The sequence below is a fragment of the Adelges cooleyi genome, unplaced genomic scaffold, assembly GCF_023614345.1.
Source record: "Adelges cooleyi isolate 19-005CV unplaced genomic scaffold, UGA_ACOO_1.1 ACOO_flye_CR_arks_rails_tigmint_CR_PRNA_23, whole genome shotgun sequence".
Classification (NCBI taxonomy): Eukaryota; Metazoa; Arthropoda; class Insecta; order Hemiptera; family Adelgidae; genus Adelges; species Adelges cooleyi.
The window spans coordinates 5,078,824-5,102,476 of NW_026095893.1; the positions used below are offsets into that span (position 1 = coordinate 5,078,824).

The 23,653-nt window shown below is 28.4% G+C and overlaps 3 protein-coding genes across 5 annotated transcripts; 1 reads left to right on the forward strand and 2 right to left on the reverse strand.

The window, feature by feature from the left end:
- Window positions 1-924: 924 nt before the first annotated feature.
- LOC126835881 (ras-related protein Rab-7a) lies at window positions 925-4,586 on the reverse strand. 2 transcript variants are annotated; one of them, XM_050568737.1, is made up of 4 exons: window positions 4,196-4,586; window positions 3,815-4,026; window positions 1,563-1,781; window positions 925-1,477 (listed from the first exon to the last, which is right to left on the reverse strand). In XM_050568737.1, the coding sequence occupies exons 2-4, from the start codon at window positions 3,992-3,994 to the stop codon at window positions 1,247-1,249; spliced, it is 630 nt and encodes a 209-aa protein (XP_050424694.1). In that variant the 5' UTR covers window positions 3,995-4,026; window positions 4,196-4,586; the 3' UTR covers window positions 925-1,246. The 2 variants fall into 2 exon arrangements, with proteins under 2 accessions (XP_050424694.1, XP_050424693.1); XM_050568736.1 differs by having other exon boundaries at window positions 926-1,477; window positions 3,815-4,014.
- Window positions 4,587-9,731: 5,145 nt separating this feature from the next.
- LOC126835248 (dnaJ homolog subfamily C member 5 homolog) lies at window positions 9,732-22,349 on the forward strand. 2 transcript variants are annotated; one of them, XM_050567704.1, is made up of 6 exons: window positions 9,732-10,236; window positions 15,361-15,499; window positions 15,568-15,720; window positions 15,810-15,944; window positions 20,420-20,458; window positions 21,066-22,349. In XM_050567704.1, the coding sequence occupies exons 1-6, from the start codon at window positions 10,217-10,219 to the stop codon at window positions 21,228-21,230; spliced, it is 651 nt and encodes a 216-aa protein (XP_050423661.1). In that variant the 5' UTR covers window positions 9,732-10,216; the 3' UTR covers window positions 21,231-22,349. The 2 variants fall into 2 exon arrangements, with proteins under 2 accessions (XP_050423661.1, XP_050423662.1); XM_050567705.1 differs by lacking the exon at window positions 20,420-20,458.
- LOC126835249 (uncharacterized) lies at window positions 12,758-13,498 on the reverse strand. Its single transcript, XM_050567706.1, has 2 exons — window positions 12,934-13,498; window positions 12,758-12,874 (listed from the first exon to the last, which is right to left on the reverse strand). The coding sequence occupies exons 1-2, from the start codon at window positions 13,398-13,400 to the stop codon at window positions 12,853-12,855; spliced, it is 489 nt and encodes a 162-aa protein (XP_050423663.1). The 5' UTR covers window positions 13,401-13,498; the 3' UTR covers window positions 12,758-12,852.
- Window positions 22,350-23,653: the final 1,304 nt, after the last annotated feature.

The following is a 23,653-nucleotide window of genomic DNA, read 5'->3' on the forward strand; positions in this document are numbered from 1 at the left end:
ATATTAAATAATGAGAACCAAGTTTAACATAAATAAAACATATTGTAACTAAAATAGGCTAGTAAAATGAAAATGGCAACTTCATGGTGTTTGAAAACAATTACGTATACTCACATTACCAACTGCAAACTTAATACGAGTCATATTTCATGTAAGGTTTTCAGTTTCTAGGTGAATTTGAGATTATAAAACCCTACAATTGTTCGTTTTTTATATTTCTTATTGTTCGTGTAAACTATACGTCATGCTCGAGACGAAACTCTAGAACGCTAACTATACAACAATTCGATGAGCACTCTTTCGTTCTACTCCTTACAGGATAATTGACAATTTAAAAATATAACGAAATAAAAATGATAAAATAAATGAAATAGAATTTTCATTAATTTTATAGAATATAAATATTTAAAAACGTTATGAAATTTACATAAAACTATATAGTTAACGCCTACTAAATTAATGTACACAACAAATATGTCATTTATTTATTGTTTGAATGGTTAAATAATCTATTTACTGATAACATTAGTACATGAGATTTCGTTTTATGTGTATAGTACATGAACTATAATTAAATAAACAAAAACGTATGTATTAGTTATCTCCTAATGAATTTACATAACTAGAAAAAAAAAGCTAGTTTATAAAAAACATATAAAAGTATTGATGTTGGAATTTTAACACTTCTCGTCGATAACACTGTATGCTCGACTGTTTGTTTAGAAACTCATACAAGGTCAAAACAACATTAAATAACAAAGAAGTTCTTATTGCATTTTAAAAAATTTAATATAATATTTTACAATGGAAAAAAATGTATTCTAATAAAAGGAATAATAATAATAAGTCAATATTCACATTGAAAAATGTATATATAATAAATATAACTATGAATACATAATATTTAATAAGATAAAATTATAGCTACAACAAAATACTTTAGATTGCTTTCGAATATAAATGTAAGACAGAAAAAATGATAATATTAGGGTAGGTAATAAACGGCATATAAGTAGAAACAAAAATAATAAAATATATATTTATATTTATAACTTAATAATAAATATCTATCTCGATGATTTTATGTTCTTTTTTCATTAATTAATTTAAATATATATAAATATACATGTGGTATATATTTGTTTTCATATGATCAAAGTGATTAATATTTTGACTCTCACTATTTCTCCAGCTGAAGAGAATGATGATCAAAATAGACAGCAAAGTTCCAGCAATTTAACTACTACTAGCAAGTACAATTATCCCCGCCAGACGATCTGTTATCTGTAGCGCCACTGCCCAGTTTTATTTGATCTGGAAAATCATTATACATCTCTATATCCGTCTCTTGGGCTAAAGCATTTCGTGCTATCGTTTTAAATGCTTGTTCAACATTGATTGCTTCTTTCGCTGAAGTCTCGAAATACGGTAAACCATTCTTACTCTGACACCACTGTTGAGCTCTTTTTGAGGATACCTTTAATGTTAAAAGGTTTATACGATTATTAAAATACGTTTTTAACATACTAGGCGATCATAAATTACTATAAAACAATACTTACAGCTCTATTCTCTAAATCGACTTTGTTGCCAAGAACGACAAACGGGAAATGGTCAGGATCTGAAGGCGATGCTTGTATTAAAAATTCATCTCGCCAACCATCTAACGACTTAAACGATCCCGGAGCTGTGACGTCGAATACTAACACACAACAATCGGCACCACGGTAAAATGCAACTCCTAACGATTGGAACCGTTCCTGACCGGCTGTGTCCCAAATCTAGAATTTTAACAAAGACATAATACTTGGTAGTAAAATACATTATTGTAAACTAAATTCAACAACCAAAAATGTTATTATTCCAGCCAATAGAAGTTTTTGTAAAGTTGGCCACAACCTGCTTTATTTGCAGGTGAACCATGTACATTGTAGTTCGAACAGAGTATACTGATAATGTGTGGCCTATAAGATGGACATTGTAGGCCGAAACAACTAATTGAAACACGAGTTGTTCGGTATTTATTCCGTGTTCAAACTACCTACGAGTACTAAATGTGTAAACTGAAAAGAAAACAATAGTATGTGTACAGTGGGTATTACGGTGCATGAACAAAATTGCTATCATTTTGTTTGAAAGAGGTCACTGAAAAATAAAAATAAAACAGTAGTATGTGGCCAGTTTAAAGAATTAATTAATTGTTCTGATAAATGAGTTAACTAAAAAAATATGACTGAATGAATATGATTTTTAACCGTAACTAAATGTAGCGTATGAATCAGATTTGTGCAATTCATACATTTGAACAACTATAATTTTAAATTTGTATATACATTTGAATTCAAATAAATTAATGAAATTAATGAGAAATATGATGAGAAAAATTCAATGAAAGCACAAGTAAAAATTCCCATATAAAACTAGTTAATTATAAATCAATAATGTGTGGTCAAAAGAATTTTAAAGGCTTGCATTATGATACATACGTAAATGGTGTTAAATTAAATTTGATTATTATAAATAAATATTTTTTAAAAATGTGTGTAAATTTGTTTATACCTAAAAATAATATAATTATTAAACATAATTTAAAAAATGAGTCCTTATCTTATCTTGTACAATACAAACAGAAAAAATGTGATAGCAATATGATATATAACAAAATTAAAACTAATGGAAATAAGAATATACCTAGATAATTAACTGGGAAAAAAATGAACTGTGAACTTAGGATAAAAACATACTTAGGAACATAAAAATTTAGTAGCTTCTCCACATATCAAGAGGATCCAAATGACTGATTTAATTTTAATGTAATTTTTCTAATACTTATCATTTTATTACAAATTACTCTATTAAAATAGTTAATTTTTAAATTGTAATAAAGGAGGGTTAGGTTAATAATATTAGTTATAACAGTAAATTAATTGATAAAATACCTATCAAGGAAGAACTATTTGATAGCTTAATTAAAAACGTAAGTACCTTTTTTGCTAATATATCTTTACTGATTAAGAATAGATAGGTTTTTTTTATGTTTCTAAAAACATGGTAAATAAAATATCAGTTTCTAATTTATTCTGTCATACAAGTGTTGGTTGATGGAAATCATACAATTTTTTAAGTTTCTTGTAAAACGTAAATAGCAGTACATTGACATAGATGATAACTTTACAAAGAAATTATTTAATTATGAAATGTACAATATAATTTAATGTTATAATTAAACATTTTTACAGCTTGTTTTTTTAAATAAAATAATTGTTTATTACAAATTACTTCAAATGATTGTTTTATAATATTATTTTGGCTTATGTGACATATTTATTGGGAGCACTAGACTACTAAACACAATAAAGTTGAGTCAAACAAAACAATGAATTTTAATTGACATCACAATAAAATAATTTACATTAAAATCATATGGAACATTTATCTGTTAAATACCTAAAAAAATTTAAAAAGTTTGTTTAGGCTTTTTAATAATAAAGGTTCACTAATAATAAATGTGAAGTAGATAATTTTATTAATTAACAATAGGGAAAAATAAATATTTCTAAAAACATTAACTTTTTTCCTACAATTTTAGGATCTATTGGTATTATGATCTATGTAGTAGATCGAAAATTGTACACATAATGCTATATACTGTAAATGCCTTTTGTTAAGAGCTATACAGTACTTATTTTCAATTTAATTGATCATTTGGTGGTAAAAAAACTTGTTGACCTCATTGCATAAGGCAGAATCGACCTTGATTAAAATTCTTCTACTTACAATAACAATATATCCAACTCTTCGAAAACAAACTTACTTGCATAGTGACGATTCTGTCGTCAACCATCACTTCTTTGGTTAGGAAATCGGCACCGATCGTAGCTTTGTACTGATTAGTGAATTTCTTGTTGACATACTGGTTCATCAGCGACGTCTTGCCAACACTCGAGTCTCCCAAGATTATCACTTTTAGAAGGACCTTTTTCCTGGTGGCCATGGCAATGCGTTTTTCCCAGCCTAAACAAAAAACTATTTTTTCTCACGACACAAAGCAACTATTGACTAAAACGCGTTACAATAGACATTGTAACGAATTGTTTAAAAAATTTACGTTGATAATAGATAATTCCCCTTGCTCACAAAGAAGCATGCGGGCAGAAAAAAACAATAATTTTAGAATCGTTTGGCTAGGACTTACTACGTTCGGCCGTTTACAAAAGTGATGTCCGCGGACGACGATGGACTGGACTTCCTTTAATACAATATTTAGTATTATAGATATTAGGTACAGACGGTGAAAAAAAATTCCGGCCGATCAACAGATATGTGCAATCATTTTGTCGACACTCGTCACTATTGTCGTGTTTCCGGTTTTGTCGGTCCACTTGATGGTGGTGCACTACGCAGTGTTTTAGTTGCCGTAGACGTGTACACTGTGTAGAACGTACTGTGTACTGGCCCAGTGCAGTGTACTGTGGTCTGTGTTATATCATCAGTATTTCATAGCTGTAGTTCGTACCTCGTTCACTTTGTTACTTATTCTTTATTGCGCCGCAAATCTACCAACTATTATGAGTAATACAGCCTACTGAAAAAATGGTGGTGCGCGGAGGGGAGCTGCACGTCTGACGTACAAAGTGGATAATAACACAGCTGATCTGACTCGCAGTGTGACCGCGATCCGGGACAAATAATATTTTAACATTATCAAATATCGACAGACGACAACTTACGAGTTTACGACTCAATAGTCGATAGTCGATACTCGTTACTCATAACTCATAAGACAAATTCACAACTTGACAGTTGACACTTGTGAATTTCACGAGTCGACAGTCGTTTTGAATTTTAATTTGTTTTGACAATATTCAAATGTAAACTAAACCAATAATTGCTTTTCATATTATATTCTAAGAAACATTAAACAAGACGTAAACCAAGTCATTCAGTTTAAGAGAATTCAAATTATCGATAGGCCTACGGTACAAATATATTGATAACATCAAAATCGATACTAGCATCCAGTTGTAATTGTAAATATCAAAATAATATATTGATATATTAATTTATAATTATCGATATTTTGATATATTGTTTTACTCTATTCAATCTTAATACTAATATATCTATTTTTAAATTTATACTTATCGATATATTTGGCCATTCCTTAATTCAAAATATCTTGTAAATATTATATTCATTAGGATATTGAGGCTAGTTTTTTTATTATCTAGTTATTTTTTATCAGACTATCACAGTTCGTTAGATTTTCTAAATAAACCTCTCACTTTTTCAGTAAAAAAATATTTTCTTATGTACTTAAAAAAGGCGGAAACTTAAAGTGGGCATCTCAAGAGTTTTTTTCAATAACTTTAAAATGCAAATCATTATTTGAATTTCAAAATATCATTTTTTTCGCACTTTTAACTTAGTGTAGACGAAAAAGTTTTTGAGATGATATAGTAGGTACCTTTCTATTAATGTCAAAATCATATTTAAACTTTCTATCAAAGAGATATGATTAAATAATGCTAACGGCAAACCATAGAGTAGACTCTATGATTCAAACCTTTGTTTTTCCACTACCAGGCTCAATATTGTATAGATGATAAAACCAAACTTGAATTAAATCCATCTAATGGATTCTGATAAAACTATTGAGCATAATATATTGTAATACAATTTATCATATATCACAGACAGGCCTGACCTCGGAAGGTCTCGCCAGCACCTTCCATTACTCCCGGTATTATAAATTACTCTTAAGTCTTATCAACAACAAAATGCATTATGAAACCCATCATATAATTATATATATTATTATATATTAACTCTGAAGTTTATTGATTAATTATGTTAATAATAAATAAACTAATTATCCACAGCATTTTTAGGCAGATGTACATTATATGTCTAATTGAAACCGTACAAATATATTTCTTACTTTTGTACTGTTATCTAATCTTCTCTCATCCTGTTCTTCTACCATAGCTTAAATTATGTTCCTTATTCGCTATTCTACAACTCTCTGAACTTCCTCATCCCTCCACCAAGTTTCCTTATTTTCAGATATACTACTTCTACTATCACCAATAATCTCCTTTGCAATACCTACCTTGACACAAGTGGTAATCCTTTCCCACACATTGTTTATATTTCTCTCAACGTGCCACACGACCCTTTCTTTATAAATTAGAGTAAATATTTCTATACTTAAAAAAAGGATAAATTTTAAATCATATCACCGTGCAATCCAAAACGATATTTTACTGTTTAGAAAAACATAGAAGGCTCAAGGCAGGAACAATGATTAAAAAACAAAATAGTACTTATTAATTCTAATACCTATACCTATTTATTTATTGGATGTACGTCATCAGGATGCTGTATGATATTGATTTCTTACTTACATAATATTATAACATCAAACTGGCGTGGTTTCCACCACCGCATCATAAATCCTGTCTCCCAGAACACGGGATCTACTAAACGAACTTAGGGCTAAAAAAAATAACATATAGGTAGTATGAATTAGAGAGCCAAACCTTCAACTAAAGAGGTTAACCCGCTAATGCGCTCTGATTTGTCGGCGTTTACATTGTAAGCGACATGTATCGCCTGTTTTATTCCAATTTTTTTTACATCAAAAGTCCTATTTAACTGGAACTTAAATGGCGACCTGTGAAGTTGTAATAAGATTGATTGACCACTCCTTGACAATAAAGGCTCTCAATGCTACTAGTATAGAGATACTATTAGCATTGATTATCAGATTATGTAATAGAATGTTACATAATCAATGCTAGTACTTAGTAGGATGAGTCATCAGACGAAGAAAAAAACTGCTTCTTTAAATTTGTATAATGGCTTATGGCTATTTCCTAAACTTTCTCCACTCATACATAATATAATAAAGGTTTTTTAGTTAATTACCTTTATTAATAAGAACACCTACCGAATATTTTCTATTACAACGGATGTCTTTTTCCGACCTCTTAATGTATTATAATTAGGCCTTGAACTCAAACATAATCCATAAAACCAGAATTTTAATTTTTTTACCAAAACCCATAGTAACTATTTAAAATAATAATATTTTATTTTTAATTTATTCTTTGATAGCCTTAAACTTTAACTCATAACTGCAATAAGTTACAATATGTACCTAAGTTATTAAAAAAGGTGTATTACTAAACTATATTTTGCATTGGCCGATTCAGAGGACACCGTACCCCCCTATTTATTAAGCGGTTCGGTAGAGGCAATTTTTTACATGTCTTAATTTAATAGTTAAACTGTATTGTGTAATTGTTAGTACAGTAATTAAGACTTATTTTTAGTTAATTTATTTTTCAGATTATCACAGAATCTTTGGCAGTGTTTCAATTTTTGTTCATCTAAACAGCTACGCATATTCCCTATTACTGGCTAAATAATTATGGTAAAACATTTTGTTTACATGTTTAAAATCATGAAAACTTCGTCTAGATTCTCTCGTTGGCATTTTTTGATATTATTAACCCAACATTCACAGCTTATATTTTAATTCTAACATTCGTTTACTTTTTTAAGTGTTTGTATTTAAGGTAAAAGTTTTCTAAAAATACCGATGAGAGAACCTAGTTAAAGTTCTCATCTTTAACGGTATTAATTGATTTTAAAATATGTTTTCTATCAACATTTCGCTTTGATCTACACACTTTGCCATAATCACGTTCTTACTATTATTTTTAAAAAGTATTACGTCATCTTAAGGACAAATTCTAGTTAGCCTAGGCTTGCACAAAAATGTTGAACTCATAATATTGTTACTTTCACCAATTATTTCCAATAACAATGTTAGTTTAAAAAATGCCAGCTTTGTTATACTAGTTTTGTCATTTATGTTTTATATTAATTGTAAAATTCGATAAATCGATAAATACGGTTATCTTCAATCTTCATGTTATTAGATTAGGTATATTATATTTTATATTTTTCGATTACTACGATTCCAAAATTCGAAATTTGAACAAACGATAATAATCGATCACGATCTATAAAATTTATAATTCGGATATACTCTACTTGCAATATTAGTATTTTGTACATAATATGTAGAACTTATGGCTCTAGGATTTGGTATAGGTTAGGTTATATACTTACCTTTTTATAGATATAGATTGCTTAAAATAAATACATAGTCCATAGATCACACCTGTGCACAGACTACTGTGCATATCGCACACCTAGACCAAAACTGTAGCAATTCAAAATACACTTTTTTTCAGAAATCCCAAAAATCTTATTTTCAAGTTTAATTACTTTAACTTGTTAATTAAATGTTAACTGTTTATTTTAATAAAACAGTTTTGTACAACCAACCTACGTGCACTCCGCTTAATGTCTAGGCAGAAACTAAAGTTTTAAACGGTTTTGGTAATTAGGATTATGGGGTTAGTCATTTTTACAAAAGGTACGGGTTACCTATAGCGCCATATTATGTAGAGTAATGAAAAAAAATTTTAATTTGTTTTGTTGATTCATGCAACTTCGATCAATAAGATTAATTTTTAAAACCTTGTGCATAATGACTAATGAGTACGAGCGAGACACTAGACGTTTTGTTATCATTTTCCCGATAAGTTATTTATTGACTGTCACATAAATGTAACTGTTAAATATACAAATATTAAACGTTAATTTGTATTGACACAATGTGTTTACCTTTTATATTATTTAGCATACCTACAGCATTTTGTTCTATAAATTTTAATCGAATTATATAATATTGATGATTGTCGAATAGCTCAATAAACAATGACCCCAACACAATTTAATCTATATGATTAACGCTTTAAAACAATTTATTTATATTATTAAACAATATTGGTGAATTTAATAAAAAGGCCCAGTCCGCAAGTATAACAAACGGCCCGATAAAATAATAATTCAGTGACGGGGCACCATTTTCGATTTTTTTTTTAAATAAAAAGGATAAATTACCTGAATTATAATTATATTGAATGACTAGGTATAAGCTACGAATTAATTAGGTATTTCTAGTCTAAGCCGTCCTAACGTCGTTCGGGGCCTAGGTACAACGAAAGACTCGTAGTCTATGTAGGAAGAAAAATTCACCTCCCCTACCCCCTTTAAATAGACTGTTAGAGGGCACTACAAACCTATTTATTAAGGAGTGAATTTTAGGCAGTTTTTCGCAAAATCTTAATTTAAAGCTTAAAACTATAATAATAATAATAATCTTTACTACGGAACATTTTGGAACAAATCTACTTTACCGGGCACCCTTAATTTTTGAATATTGAAAATTTAAAATTTTAGACTTAGTCGGTATGTCGATGTCGGCTAACTTTAAAAGTCTGTAACTTTCAAACTAATTGCGAGCGGCGCAAAATTTTTACATATTCGTAATCAGCATTAAAAGTACTATCGATTTAAAAAAAAAATCGCAAAAAAAAAAGGGTGTAAACTAGGTTTATACCCATTATATTTGTATATTAATTATTATATTCATAATTTAATAGGTACGCTATTGCTATAAATAATAATAATTAATATTATTATTTATAAGGTTTAACCTTTCGACATCTATGGTTGATTGTTGAATAGTAAAAACGATGACGTTTAAATATTATATTGTGGGGAAAATCCCTGGTTAAGGTTGCACTGCGTTCAGACGGCCCGGCGGCGTTTGGCTACCCTCTGCCGGCGAAAAGCGGAAAATGAACACAAGTCACAAATGCCAGATACTTCTACAGAGTACAGGCTACCCGTAGCCTATACACACACGCACTCTCTACTCAGCGAAATTTACAAAAACCGTCCGAGAACGTCTGTACGAATTTTGTGAAATTGATAGATAATAAGTATAATTCAATATTGTTGTATTATCGTTAATTGTAATTCGTATAACGTATTCGCGAGTGCGTGTGTGCAGTGTGTGTGCGCTCGCTTGCCCGTAACAGCTTTTCACCTTATCGTTCAAGATCCGTAAAATTTTGATCCAGGTGTGAATGTTTTTTTTTGTTAACGAAATTTATATTATCGTGATATGCGCATAAACACATTAAATGACCGGTAATTGTCGTGTGTCGTGTTAAAACTTTGCTGTTTTACAGCGAATCGAAAACCGCAACGACGCGGGAGTTGATAAGCGAGCGCGGGTGTGTAATTTTTCTTTGGTAACTAGCCGCGTCATCCACCGCACCCTTCAAATATGGATAAAAGGAAACTATCGTAAGTATTTATTGGCTTCCGCGCCCCGGTAATGCGATCTCGAAAAAAATGATGGCCCCTTGCCATTGTTTATCGCAATTTAGTAGATACCAATTTATATGTCGGAACTAACCGGCAATGACGCCAACTAGTTATCGATTCTTTTGGGGAAACTAAAGTTCAGTTGTTTTACTCGATAGTATGCTAATATAATATAATAGGTACCATAATAATTATGCTGTATTAAATCGGCACCCATTGCGAAGTAGTGTTTTTATCTATGAAAATGAGTATGACTTCTCGCTTTTCTTTGTAAACACTTAACAAGCATAATATTATGATATACAATAAACTACATACGACTTAAGTGATGAATATGAATATTTTACTGCAACTATCAAAATATCCTTTTTTTTATAATGAAACATATTATTAGCTATTATTACGACGATAGGCAAACATAATAATTAACTATTGACCTATCAGACCCAAATCGTTGAACATGTAGCAGCATTGGAATGCTTAAAAATTATATAATTTATTGATGACTACCATAAATATACTCTGTCCACCTAGAGAACATGCCGGGTTTACGCATGTAGACTGACGACTAAGCAGCCGTCGAGGACAGGCTGGCAGACAGGACGGTCTCCGGGGGGATGCACAGATTGGCTAATATTTGTCGGGTCGCGGCATGTTCTCTCGGCGGATAGGGTATAGACATAAATAATATAGACATGAATAATTGATATAATCTTTTCTAAATCAGAAATAATAATATGTTAATTCTAATATATTCCTACAATGATGCTACAGTAGTTTGTATTTATATTTTTTTATTATGGGTAGGTAGACAAAGTAGATACTAGAAATTTAACTTTCTAGTGTCTGCTGTCTGCATTACGTGTAGGTATTATAATCTTTCAATAAGTAGGTATTATTACATCTAATTTTATTTATTTAAAAAAAAATGTTCTCTATTATATATATATATATATATTAGGATATTCATAAACTTACTTGATAAAGTATGTACTGTGATGAAATACGCTAAACATTAAATAAAATATTCGAACGTAATAGTAAGGTCATCATTTATCAGTTAACAGATAAAAATAAAGCACCACCTAAAACTATTATTGTATAAAATAGATAGCATTGGAAAATATTATAATAATTAAAGTGTTTTATGTGATGATTAAAATAATTTTAACAAGAGTAAACAATTATTATGCTTGGTAGAAAAAAATTATGATCTGTCTAATTATATAATTAAATAAAAACAAACCGTATTTACTGTGTATATTCATGTTTATACAATAATTCATGATAATTTTTAAATGTACAATATAATAGGTTTAAATTATAATCCTTTTATGTTCCTTTTACGATTTTGAGTATGTCAAAAGCATTTAACTCGTCATAGGTATCGGTATGTTTTGTAACATGATTGGTATCGTATTAGATTTACGTTAGCATAGTTGTTTTTTTTTCCTATGAATTATTTAATAATCTTAGAATAGTGAAATAAAGATAGAAGTGCTTATCCAGTTATATCCTATTCAAGTGGGATTACTTATGTAGTCTATTTCATTTAAATTTTCAATTAAAAATTTTTTACACATTTTTGATGTACAAAAATCTATTTTATTAAAATTAAAAAGCCCTAAGTAATTATTACATTATTTATTTTTATAACTTAAAATATAGTTTATATAATGACACTTGTTTGCATTTTTATAAAAGTATAAAAATAGTAATGTATGTTTTATATATATGTAAACACGGTTAGTCTCGTGCGAGCGTAACACTAACATAATGCGGTGCAGTAGACTTTGACCAACCATCATACCTACAAATAGATGTTTACATTTTTTTTTTGTTATTTTGGTGTATTAGTATATTGATAAAAAGTACATTTAGTTTCAAAACAATCTATTATTGTTTATTATGTTTCCAATATAAGTTTAATGTTAGCGGAACGCTAACATAAGATACCAATGACGGGTTAAGTTTATTACGTACTGTATTATAATTTATATATTTTATACAAATTCAAGTATGAAACACACTTTTCAAAATTTTATTTTAATAATTAATTCTACAACATACTTATACATAAATTAGTATAAATTTGTATTGTAACAAAATAAAATAAAAGCAAATATTTAATGTTAGAAACAAATATTACATGGCACATTTGTAATAACTACGTTGTTTTTATATTCAAAATTAAAATTAAGCCATTTTTAAATATTTGTTTAACCTTTTATTTAATATTAACCAAAATCTATAAAAAAAAAAAGAGTGCCTTTGTACTGAAGCAAAGTCAGTTACATAAGCAAAGCATGTAATAAAAATATATTGTTAAATCTTTTATAATTATTAAAACAAAATTCTTCCAAAACAATTTCTCACATTTAATAAGTAGTTTAGAAATATTACAGTGACCATAATACTTAATTTGAATTAAAATATGTATGGTATAAAGTATGAACACTTGTTGAAGAATTTTGATTATTTATTTATAAATAACTTTATTGTTTTTAATGAATAGTTTTATTAACAACTTGGCAGACTTGTTCTATTTCTTTATCATCCATAAAATTATCCAGTATGGTATGACTTATACGATGCTTAATCCTTTCTTTTAATGGTCCTTTAATAAATATTTTAACTATATTTAATGCACCATTAAAAAAAAACTTCGGTACATACTTGGGTACATCTACAACATAAACCTCCATTTCTTTGATTGCCTTTAAACTTATACTATATGACACCTCACAATTTTCCGGTATTACTGCCATTTTCACGTCTAGTTGGTTGTCTATCATTGTTGCACATAATTGACACTTTATACCAATGCATTCTGAGTTTTCCCAATTTATTTCAATGTAAGGCACAAGAAATGATATTTCTAACCAAGATTCGACTTCTCCAGGATGTAAAATGATATTGCCTTTTCGCCTTATTTCTGATAATTCGACAACACGGCCATCTTTTCCATTGAATAATCCAACTGAAAAATCCTTAATGCCTTTTTTTAGAAAGGATTTATGTCGATCAATGTAACCTGTTGTTTTTAATAGATTATCGAAGAAGTCATTTAACAAATTCTCTTCAGACGATATTTGTCTAAAAATGTTTAAAACTAAGATAACTATACATACCTTTAAATTCATTTTAGTGAACTACCTACTTAATAAACTGTAACAAGAACTATATTGTAAGCTGTAGTTGTGGTTTGTTTAGTACTATATCTTATAACAGTTCATGGAAAATGGAGACAGGAAACAATTTATTAAAGGTTACTCTTGTTAAATCCACTAACTGTATATCCCCACCACAATTTTGTTAACTCAAATGACAGTGATACAGCTTAAAAAAAGTGAGTAATAATTGAAGCAATGAAAGAATTAATATAGCCTATACAGGCATTGTCCGTATGCTTTAACTGTCCAGTACCAATAATATGTGTCATAACTAGAGCCAACGATTCTACACGTGTATTTTAAATACACATGTAGGACAAGGTTCGTGTAGTTTGAATTGCATGTAGAAGTTTGTGTAATTATAAATACACGTGTAGGACAAGTTTGTGTAGTTCGAATTCACGTGTACAAGTCCTTGTAATTAATACACGTGTAGGACCCGAGATTCCACTAACTTGACCCAATGGCTATAATACTTTATCTTAGTGACAACCATTAATTAAAGAATAGTATCACGTAAAATTAGAGGTCTTATTAAAACTTACAGTTGTAAGAATATGTGTAGTTGCAGGTACACGTGTACTTATAACTACACAAACTTCTACACGTGTTACACGTGTATTGACTTACACGTATAATCGGTAGCTCTAGTCATAACAGAGGACAATTTTAAGCATGCGAATAATACATTAAAATATTATATAAATTACATTAGGTCCTCTGCTACTTATTCAATAGCCTTACAAAATTACTTGCATATAACCTGATACCTGAATTTGTGGCTGCTTAGATTTTATTTTCTAATTATAAGTTGTATGCTGGTTATATTAAATGTATAGGTACACATAATTATTTAAATTTATATAAATATTGGTTGAGTATAGGCACTGTCAGTAAAGCACAAAATACCTTTACACGGGTGTCCAAGTTCCTTTAAATTCCTAAGTACCCTCATGTAGCCTTCTATATCTGAATACAATGTACATACTACTATTTATATTGAACTATGCACTTTTATGATCTAAGACCATTACAGCTCAGTCAACAGACAATGTTATAAGGATGTCAGTCGAACTTCTGATTCTATATAATCTAATTTCCTGTGCACATTGTAAAGATATTTTAAATTGATACATCATACTGTGGTATGAGTTACTGTCGCTAAAAATCTTAAGTCGACGCTAGACGTTCGGTTACACTTATTGCATTTCTTCAATTAGTGTTTTTCTTTAAAATTGCTGAACCGACAAGACATCAATTTTTCAAAATTTTATTTGACATTCTCAAAACATTTTTAAAATGACATCAAGTTCAAACCAATGTTATCATACTGTGAATATTTTAAAAGTTCACTGATCCCAAATACATTTCTTTTTTGTAATGTAAGTCTTACCCAAAAACGTCTTATATTTTAATTTTATTTATTTTGAAGATTTAATTAAATATATTCAGCACCAAACATTAGTATTTCTTCCTCATCTTTAATACTTCTTTTCAATTACCATATTGTTATTTTAATTTAAAAAAAAAATTAAAAACTAACAAACCAAGAACTGAAAAGATTGTACTTCAAAAGCAGACTAAATGAATGTGAATGGTTAACTAATATAAGTATACGTACATTTTTATAACAACCTTTTTAGTGTGGATAGTTGAAAATACAAACATAGTGTATGAATTTTGTTTATGATTTGTAGAGTTTTTTCATCAATTCAGTCTAGCTGAACAAATGTTTTTTACAGTTAGTTTTTTTTAAACAGAAGTTGAGATTTTTTTAATTTTTTTTAAACCTCTGCGTGGACCCGCCATTTTATAAATATATATACAAAGGTTTTGTGCACTTGTTCTTATTGTTTAACTCAGTTGAAATGTATCTTTGTATATTACTTTATACTTTTTATATTACTATTATATAACTTGACTTTTACAGAACCTCTGGAGATTCCCTGTATGTCACGTTGAGCTTGAGCAAAACTGCTGAAACTGAAGAAATCAAGCGAACATACCGTAAGCTAGCATTAAAGTATCATCCCGATAAAAATACTGGAAACCCTGAAGCTGAAGAAAAGGTTTGGAAAAAGGGATATTATAAAAATAATATATTGACCAGATTTTTTTATAATTCATAAAATTACAGTTCAAAGAAATAAACAAGGCATACCGTATCTTGACTGATCCAAGCAAGCGTAATATATATGATAATTATGGATCATTAGGACTTTATATTGCTGAACAATTTGGTGAAGAAAATGTCAATGCTTACTTCTTTGTTACTTCCAAATGGTGCAAGGTTTGTTAAAGCAATTTAAATATTACTATTAGCATTCATTTTTGTTTTTTTTTTGTAAATTTACCTAACAACAACATTTTTTTTTTCAGGCTTTAATTATTGGATCTTGTATATTAACTGGTTGCTGCTGTTGCTTTTGTTGTTGCTGTTGTTGCAACTTTTGTTTTGGGAAGTTTAAGCCAAATGTGTCTGAAGAACAACAAGCAAATTACACTAATTTACATGTAAGTATTAATGTTTAAAAAAAAATGGCATACATTTGCATGAAAATTATAATTTGATGTTAAAAAAAGTAACAGAATTGACATTTTATTGTTTTACACAATTACCACCCAAATTCATTTTAAATACAATTTGTAGATATTTATCTAAATTAAAAATAGTGGCTAAAAGCTAAAACTGAATAAAACAAAACATATTTCTTTAAATTTGGTTTTTATTTGTATTTAATTTTGAGTCATAAATAATTCTACAATGACTTTAATTTAATTTTTTTTTTTAATTTTTTCATTACTTTTAAGTAAAGACAACGACTCCTAGAATGAGGACTAGCAACCTCTGTTTAGCAGTGTGGAGTGAATCAAGGCCTATATATACCTCTAGAATCATGAATGCTTTATTTATTGTAACACATGGATTGACTGATATATATATATATATATATATATACGAGGGGTACCCTAAAGAAACAGAACTGATATTGTGGGGGGCAGAGTTTTTGAAGTACGGGGTTTTGCAAGCTTGTCGTTTTTGTGATAGCTGATTTTCGCGAACAGCGCACTGCCGTGAAGTTTTGGTTCCTGCTCAGGAAAATTAGCTCAGAAACTTTGAAATTTTGAAAGTGGCCTACAAGGATGATGTTATGGGGAAAACTTAAATGTTTGTGTGGTTTTAAAATTAGGGATGTATCAATTAATGATCAACCTCTCTCTGGACGTCCTTTGACGGCTTGTAGTAACGAGAATGTTGAAAAATGTTTGATGTGAGAGGAGTTGTTCTTTAAGAGTTTGTTCCACCGGGTCAGACAGTTAACCAAAATTTTACCTGGAAGTTTTGAAAATAAGGTCTGATTTGTGGTAGTCAGAGGACTGGTTTTTCCACCACAACAATGGTCCCCCTCACACAGCCTTCTCTGTGCGCCGATTTTCGACCAAAATTGGTATGACCTTTGTGCCCCATCCTCCCTATTCATCTGATCTAGCCCCCTGTGAGTTCTTTTTATTCCCCCGAATGAAAAGTGACATTTTCGATTTGCGGACGTGGCTGTAGTAAAGACAAAAAAAACGACAGAGGCGCTGTCAGGCATCACAAAAAATGAATTTCAAAAATGTTTAGGAACAGTAGAATAAAAGATTAGACAAGTGTATTAACCCCAATGGAGAGTACTTTGAAGGAAATTAATGGTTTTTTGTAAGAAAATTACATAAATCACTTTGTACAAAAATAGTTTGGTTTCTTTTGGGTACGCCCTCGTATTATACGCATGTTTTAATAATAACTTTACTGGATTAAGAATGGTAATTTGGATAACAACCACGTAAATAACAGGAAAATACGCTGCACAATTATGTAACGGTCGCAAAATTCACATTTTTATTCCCATTCGCTAACAAAAAAAAAGTCTAGAATTAGACATCATTTTTAGTATCAGAAATCATTTTACACTTAAAAAATAAAGTTTAATAAACAATTTTTGTCTCTACAGAACTTTTACAGAAAAAATTGATTTCATTAATAGGGCGTCGCACCGCCCATTTTTAAGGAGTAAAGTATAGGCAATTTTTTACAAAATATTAATTTAAAGGTTAAACTGTGATGTGTAATTATGAGTTCAATAACTAGGACTCTATTTTGGTAGTTAATTTATTTTTTGGACTTTCACAGCATCTTTGAAAGCGATTTAAAAATGTTTTTTCATCTCTACTTGTTTAAGCAGACTGAAAATAACTCGCTTCATTTTGGATTTGGAGTAAAAGCACCGATTATAAAATTAAAAGAAAACAATATTTCGGAGGGCAAGACGGTGCGTTTTTTTCATTTTTCTAAGTAAAACGCTCAATACATAGTTTAGAAATAACGACTATTTTAACATTTTTAAATGACTGTAACTTTTCAAAAAATTAATTTTTTTAAAAAATGTAACTTCAAAAAATTAATTTTTTAAAAAAAAGCACCGTCGTCTTGCCCTCCGGAATATTGTTCTCTTTTAATTTTATAATGGGTGCTTCTACACTAAAACCAAAATTAAACGAGTTATTTTCAGTCTGCTTACACATGTTTTTACCACTGAACATCACCAGTGCGACGCCCTCTTAATTCCAAAATATACCTCGTCAAAATAATTTATTTTAAACTTAACTTTTTTTTAATGTGTAAAATAATTGTTTTATTCTGAATAACATAATTAATTCTGGAAATTCAATTTTTATTAGTTAGCAAGTAAAATACGGTTTTTGCTGTATTCTTGACTATAACGTATACAATTTATTAAAAGTTATTTTTTATAATATAACTACTACATTTTTAAATTTTAAATAATAATATTCTTATAGTAGCTATTAGACATAACATTAAATTTGTGATTGAAAGATTACTTATTTAATCATGTTTATTAGTTGTGCTTATAATATATTTGTATAGATATTTCTTGTAATATCAATGACATTCTGAGGTTGTGTGAGACCCTGGGCATCATTAGGATTAATTAAAACTCATTAGCATACTAGAATACAAATATTAACATTTTGTGGGATTTATTTATGCAACCTACTAATAAATTGTGCTCTTAAAAAATAGATACAATTAGAGGCTTAAATTCTCTTAAATTATATAAAGCATAAAAAAAAACTGATTTTTGTAAGTTCATATGGTAGTTTAATAGGTGGGAAAAAATTAATAGTATTGTTATCTCGGTTATATTGGTTTAATGGATCATGAACTCCTTTATACTGCAAGTGGGGTGGTTCAAATTCAATTCCCGATATTGAATTGTGCTCTTTTTTCTATTTTTTTTATAGTATAGAAATTAATTAATAACATTTATTTAAACCATAAACCAGAAAAATAATACTCTATAGCATATACGTATTTTGGCAGTAATGTTACCTACAACAGATTGAGATAGATTACACCTATTGGTGGTTTAAACCTAACCCTAATATTTAGTTTTGCCTGAGCAACATAGCTTTTATCACATTCTTCAGATTATATTTGATAAATCCTCGATTTTTCCTCTTCCCCTATTTTATCTTTGGTGCTACCTAATAAAGATATTAAATTATTACTTTTTATTGCAACTACAATAATTTTTAATACAATTTGTGAAACCCCTTTAGACATCTTGAAAATGACCCATACCTAATTTATCATTTTTTCATCCGTTGTACTAAGTGTGCTGGCTGTCCTAACTTCCCTTAACTATGTATGCTTATTAACTAATCTAAATATCATATCTGCATCATACCCATTAAATTTAAATATTTTAATTGTTAATAAGTTCTTTATCAAAATAACTTTTTATCGTTGGAATATTGCTAATCTGAAAAACCATACTATTAAATGCTGCCATTTTATGTTGTTGTCATTTTATGTATGTCAAATCACTGTTAGTGATTTGAATCTTTGGGAATGTATCTAATAGTGTGCATTTTCTTACGATAAATCTCAAAACTTCCAGTTAACTTTCAATTTCTTTTTCATACTTTAATGTAATAAAAGAATAATGAGAATTTACACCTTGAAGAAAAACATCAATATTGAAATCTTTTTCCACTATAGCTAAAATGTCATCTACATACTTAAGCCAAATTTTTGAAAAATTATTATTACTATTTTTAGTATTTATTTTAAATCAATCTTCTGCCTAGAAAGGTGATAATAGATTACCCATTGTCATTAGGGAGGCTATAGAAATGTTGAAAATTGGATTAATTTGTTAAACTAGGACTTAGGTCCATTACAAAACATTTTACGTATTTTAAAATTCATAAAAAAAAAAAAGTTCAAGATGGTCATTTCTGGTATGACGACACTGTATATAAGGAGGTGTTTGCCGGTAATGGGTTGTATACACTGATGATGGTAACATTGCCCTCAGTATGGCAATGCGTAGTATGCAAGTTACTTTAAATTTATTTTAATAAGTAGCATTGTACTGTATATAGAATGAAAATGCATGGAATTTTAATAATACTTTTTTTTATAATTAGTTTTGAGAGACATCAAAGAGTAGTTAATTCAATACTTTACTTTATTTATGTGATACCTCTGAATAAAAAAAAATAAAAAAACTCATTTAATATAATTCTTGATAAAATTTAATTTACATTTGTTATTATTAATAGTTAATACATTAACTAAACCTACTTGATACATAAATAGACCACTGAAAATTATTGTATAGCAACCTATTTAGATAACTAATAAACCCTAAGAATGTATGTTTTCTATAGTGTTGGGTCTGAAACAGCGGGAAAAATGTAGCAAAAAACATGTTTTAATTATGAATTATATAAGGTGATAAAGCTCCAAATTATATTAAATATTAAAAATCAGAGGTATTCTACATACAAATTTCCTATGTAACATTATACATTTTTGTATGCAGATGTATTATTATTTGTAGTTTTTTTTTTTGTTTTTGTCCCTTTTGGTATTTAATGTTAGCTTGTTTTTTTGTGTTTTTTTTTTGTTTTTGTAGAAAGGCGGAGCTGATTTGAATGATGGTATTCAAAAAAAGGTAATTTATATTGAAATAAAATATAAATATAACTAAAAACCAACTATACATGTTTCAACATTTTAATTAATATTTATTTCTTGTCTAAGATTAAATACAAATGGATAATGTTTCAACATAATATTCAAATTCAACTAAAACATCTTTCAATTGTCTCCTTCATTATTTGTATACAATACATTTTTTCCGCTTAAATCTACTTTTTTTTGGAAAGTAGTTTGATAGTACATTGCTACTAGAATAAATTGTTTTTTTTTTTAAATAAACGCATGCTAAATGAATTACACTAAGTATGCTTGTATTTGTCTTTATTTATATTTAAGAAGCAAGATAATAATATCATATTAAACCCTATTGCTACAGGGTGATTTTTTAACACACATTTGGTACATTAAAAAAATCACCTATATTGTAAAATCAAATAATAAGTTTTTTATAGTTCATATGTTCTACTTAGTAATGAATTTTAACATTTTATCGTGTATGTTTGTATGATAACTATCATTTAAAATATCGTGTTTATTAAATACTTTAGTTAATCCATGTTATTTAAAATATATTTTCAACTATAATAATATTCATGAGTATTATTATTATTGCGATTCAGGAAGATAGCGAGGACGATGTAATTGTAAATCAACCAACATCTACAAATGGTGCGTCTGATAAAATGGGAAGTACAGTCATAGCTATGCCACCTCCTTCATCAGCTAACGAGACCACTGCATTGAATCCAGATGGTACACCCACAAAATACTCCACCAGCAAGTAATATTCTTAATATGAGCTATTTAGCCTTCAGACACATGCTTGAGAATTTCAGATTGAATCCATCTTATGCCTGTGGATTTCTGTTATTATTGAGTAATACAATTAAACAATATTTTAAAAAAAATTGTGTAGCATTCAAGTTCACCCAAAAATGCTTTTTTTTTGCGTGTTCTCCCCCCTATAAGTAGTATAGGTGTTTTATGTGTTATTAAAAGCACTCCCGAGAATATTTCTATATAATATTCAAGTTATTCTTTTAAAAACTTTAAATTAAATTTAAAAGCATCACTCTATTATACATAGGTACTCAAATTATCAATGTCTGTTAACATAATAATAGTTGTAATCATAAATAATTTTGTATAACTTCCATAAAATAATAATAGTAATATTTAGCTTTAGTAAAAACTAAAAAAAAAAATTATTACTTTATATTCAATTATTACTTAATGTTTTTATTGACTGAATTTCTGCTAAACCCTATTTAATAATTGTAATAATTATATTTAACATAATTTATTATTACAGTAATTAACTAAACATACCAATATATTGAACAGATCCAACAGGGATAAATATGTAAGCAAATTACATTAACTAAATATAAAAAAAAACTTGTTTGCAAATAGCTATTTTGTTCAATTTTGAATAAATTAATAATTATTATTAATGTCCTATTTCTTTTGTAATTTGTATTTTATAAATTATAAAAAATGGTATTTAATTGCTATATATTTAAATTTAATTTATACAATATATCAGTAAATACCTAACTAAATGTTCAACTTTTAACATTATACACAACTTTAATATATTATAATACTTATAAATTATACAATAATCCTATTTATATATTTTACATTTGTTTATTGTTATTTGCTACTTGTTAAACATATTGTGTTTGTAATTTTTTTTTTATATCTTCACTAGTTTATTTACTTATGAATAGCTTATAAAAATAATTTCTAATTGTTCTACGTCAAAAACTTAGTGGGACACGTCCAATTATAAATGTAATTTTTTATTTGAAGTAATGTTTGTATTATTTACTAGCGAGGTTTTTATTTTTTTCTATCTACATTTTAACTTATTTAATATACAATATTCGGTATCTCCTTTACTAAGATTGTTTTTTTTTTTTAAGTCTTTTAAGTAATTATAAAATGCCTCATAGTCTCAGGCTGATAGTATCAGGCTGATTTAATATAATATATCATCGTTGTTATAAAAAACCCTTCCTATGTGCCAATTTTACGATTTTGAGGTTTTGATATCCATGGATACAGAAAAAAAAAGCTATCATATGATAAAATCTCCAATGTAGAATAAATAAAATATAATACATCCTATGTGTTACCTACTATAAAACGTTTTACACGATTTAGTGTCTCCTGAACAATTAGGTTTTAGCACATGGGAGTTCTTTTCACGGCATCGACGAAATGGTACATTTTTCTCAAAAAAGGCTGTGTAGATGCCACCCACGCAAGTGCGTGAATATTTTGTATTGTATTTATTCAATTAGACAGTAGAAATTTCAGTTTTAACTTCCTACTTCAAAGCTTATAAAAATTAATTCTCGCACTCATGTTTTTAGTGCATTCATCTGTATATGTTGTCACATTTTCAACATAATATAGATCACATAACTTTCAAAAGTGACACTAAGTTTATTAACTGGGGAAAAACTTTTAAGTGACTTCAACAAAAATATTAACATAACTAAACATTTTTCCAAATTGTGTCTAGATACTGTGAAAAAAATGATTCAATATTATACTTATTGCATACCTTGAGGGTTGTATACTTAGTCTTACCATGGTGATTACTATAATTTCGATTTTTGACTTGTCAACTTTTGTGTGATATATTTCGGGCATACTATTAAAAATAAAAAACATGTTTTCTTGCATATTGCATATAGTATAATTGATATTTAATAATAAGTCTTATAGTTTACATTTAGGAAAAACAAAATAAAATTTATGTTGAATAAATCTTATGTTGAATTAACCGATTGGTTTCTATTTTCATGAGTTTCAGATACTTAGTTCATTAGTTTGAATTACCTGCATAGGTCGCTCTACCTTTTTTCCATCAATGGGCTAAAATATAATATACAATTGATACATAAAACAGTTAAAAAATAGTTCACACATTAGTTTAATTCTAACTGTGTAGTCAAATATATTATAGGTATTTAATATTCTACAGAAAATGCTTTTGGTAGCTTTTAAAATGGGTTGAACGTGTATCAAAGAGAGAAATAAAAAAAACAAAAATTGAATACACAAATAACTGAACATTTTAGTAAAGAGCTCTTGAACAGAAATCACTTCGACGCAGGCTAGCTGCGTTTTCGCGCAGAGCGCCTTAGAGACTGCATAACGGATGCTCTCATTGCAGTTACATTTTCTAGTCCCG

What these genes read in the sequence shown, in the direction of transcription:
- LOC126835881 (XM_050568737.1), bottom strand. Translation starts at nt 3,994, where the DNA reads ATGGCCACCAGGAAAAAGGTCCTTCTAAAAGTGATAATCTTGGGAGAC. An exon ending in ACAGAATCGTCACTATGCAA is followed by an intron (nt 1,782 to 3,814) that starts GTAAGTTTGTTT and finishes TTAAAATTCTAG; the next exon opens with ATTTGGGACACAGCCGGTCA. An exon ending in TCGATTTAGAGAATAGAGCT is followed by an intron (nt 1,478 to 1,562) that starts GTAAGTATTGTT and finishes TTAACATTAAAG; the next exon opens with GTATCCTCAAAAAGAGCTCA.
- LOC126835248 (XM_050567704.1), top strand. Translation starts at nt 10,217, where the DNA reads ATGGATAAAAGGAAACTATC. An exon ending in TTACTTCCAAATGGTGCAAG is followed by an intron (nt 15,721 to 15,809) that starts GTTTGTTAAAGC and finishes TTTTTTTTTCAG; the next exon opens with GCTTTAATTATTGGATCTTG. An exon ending in ATGATGGTATTCAAAAAAAG is followed by an intron (nt 20,459 to 21,065) that starts GTAATTTATATT and finishes ATTGCGATTCAG; the next exon opens with GAAGATAGCGAGGACGATGT.
- LOC126835249 (XM_050567706.1), bottom strand. Translation starts at nt 13,400, where the DNA reads ATGAATTTAAAGGTATGTATAGTTATCTTAGTTTTAAACATTTTTAGA. An exon ending in TATGTTGTAGATGTACCCAA is followed by an intron (nt 12,875 to 12,933) that starts GTATGTACCGAA and finishes TATTTATTAAAG; the next exon opens with GACCATTAAAAGAAAGGATT.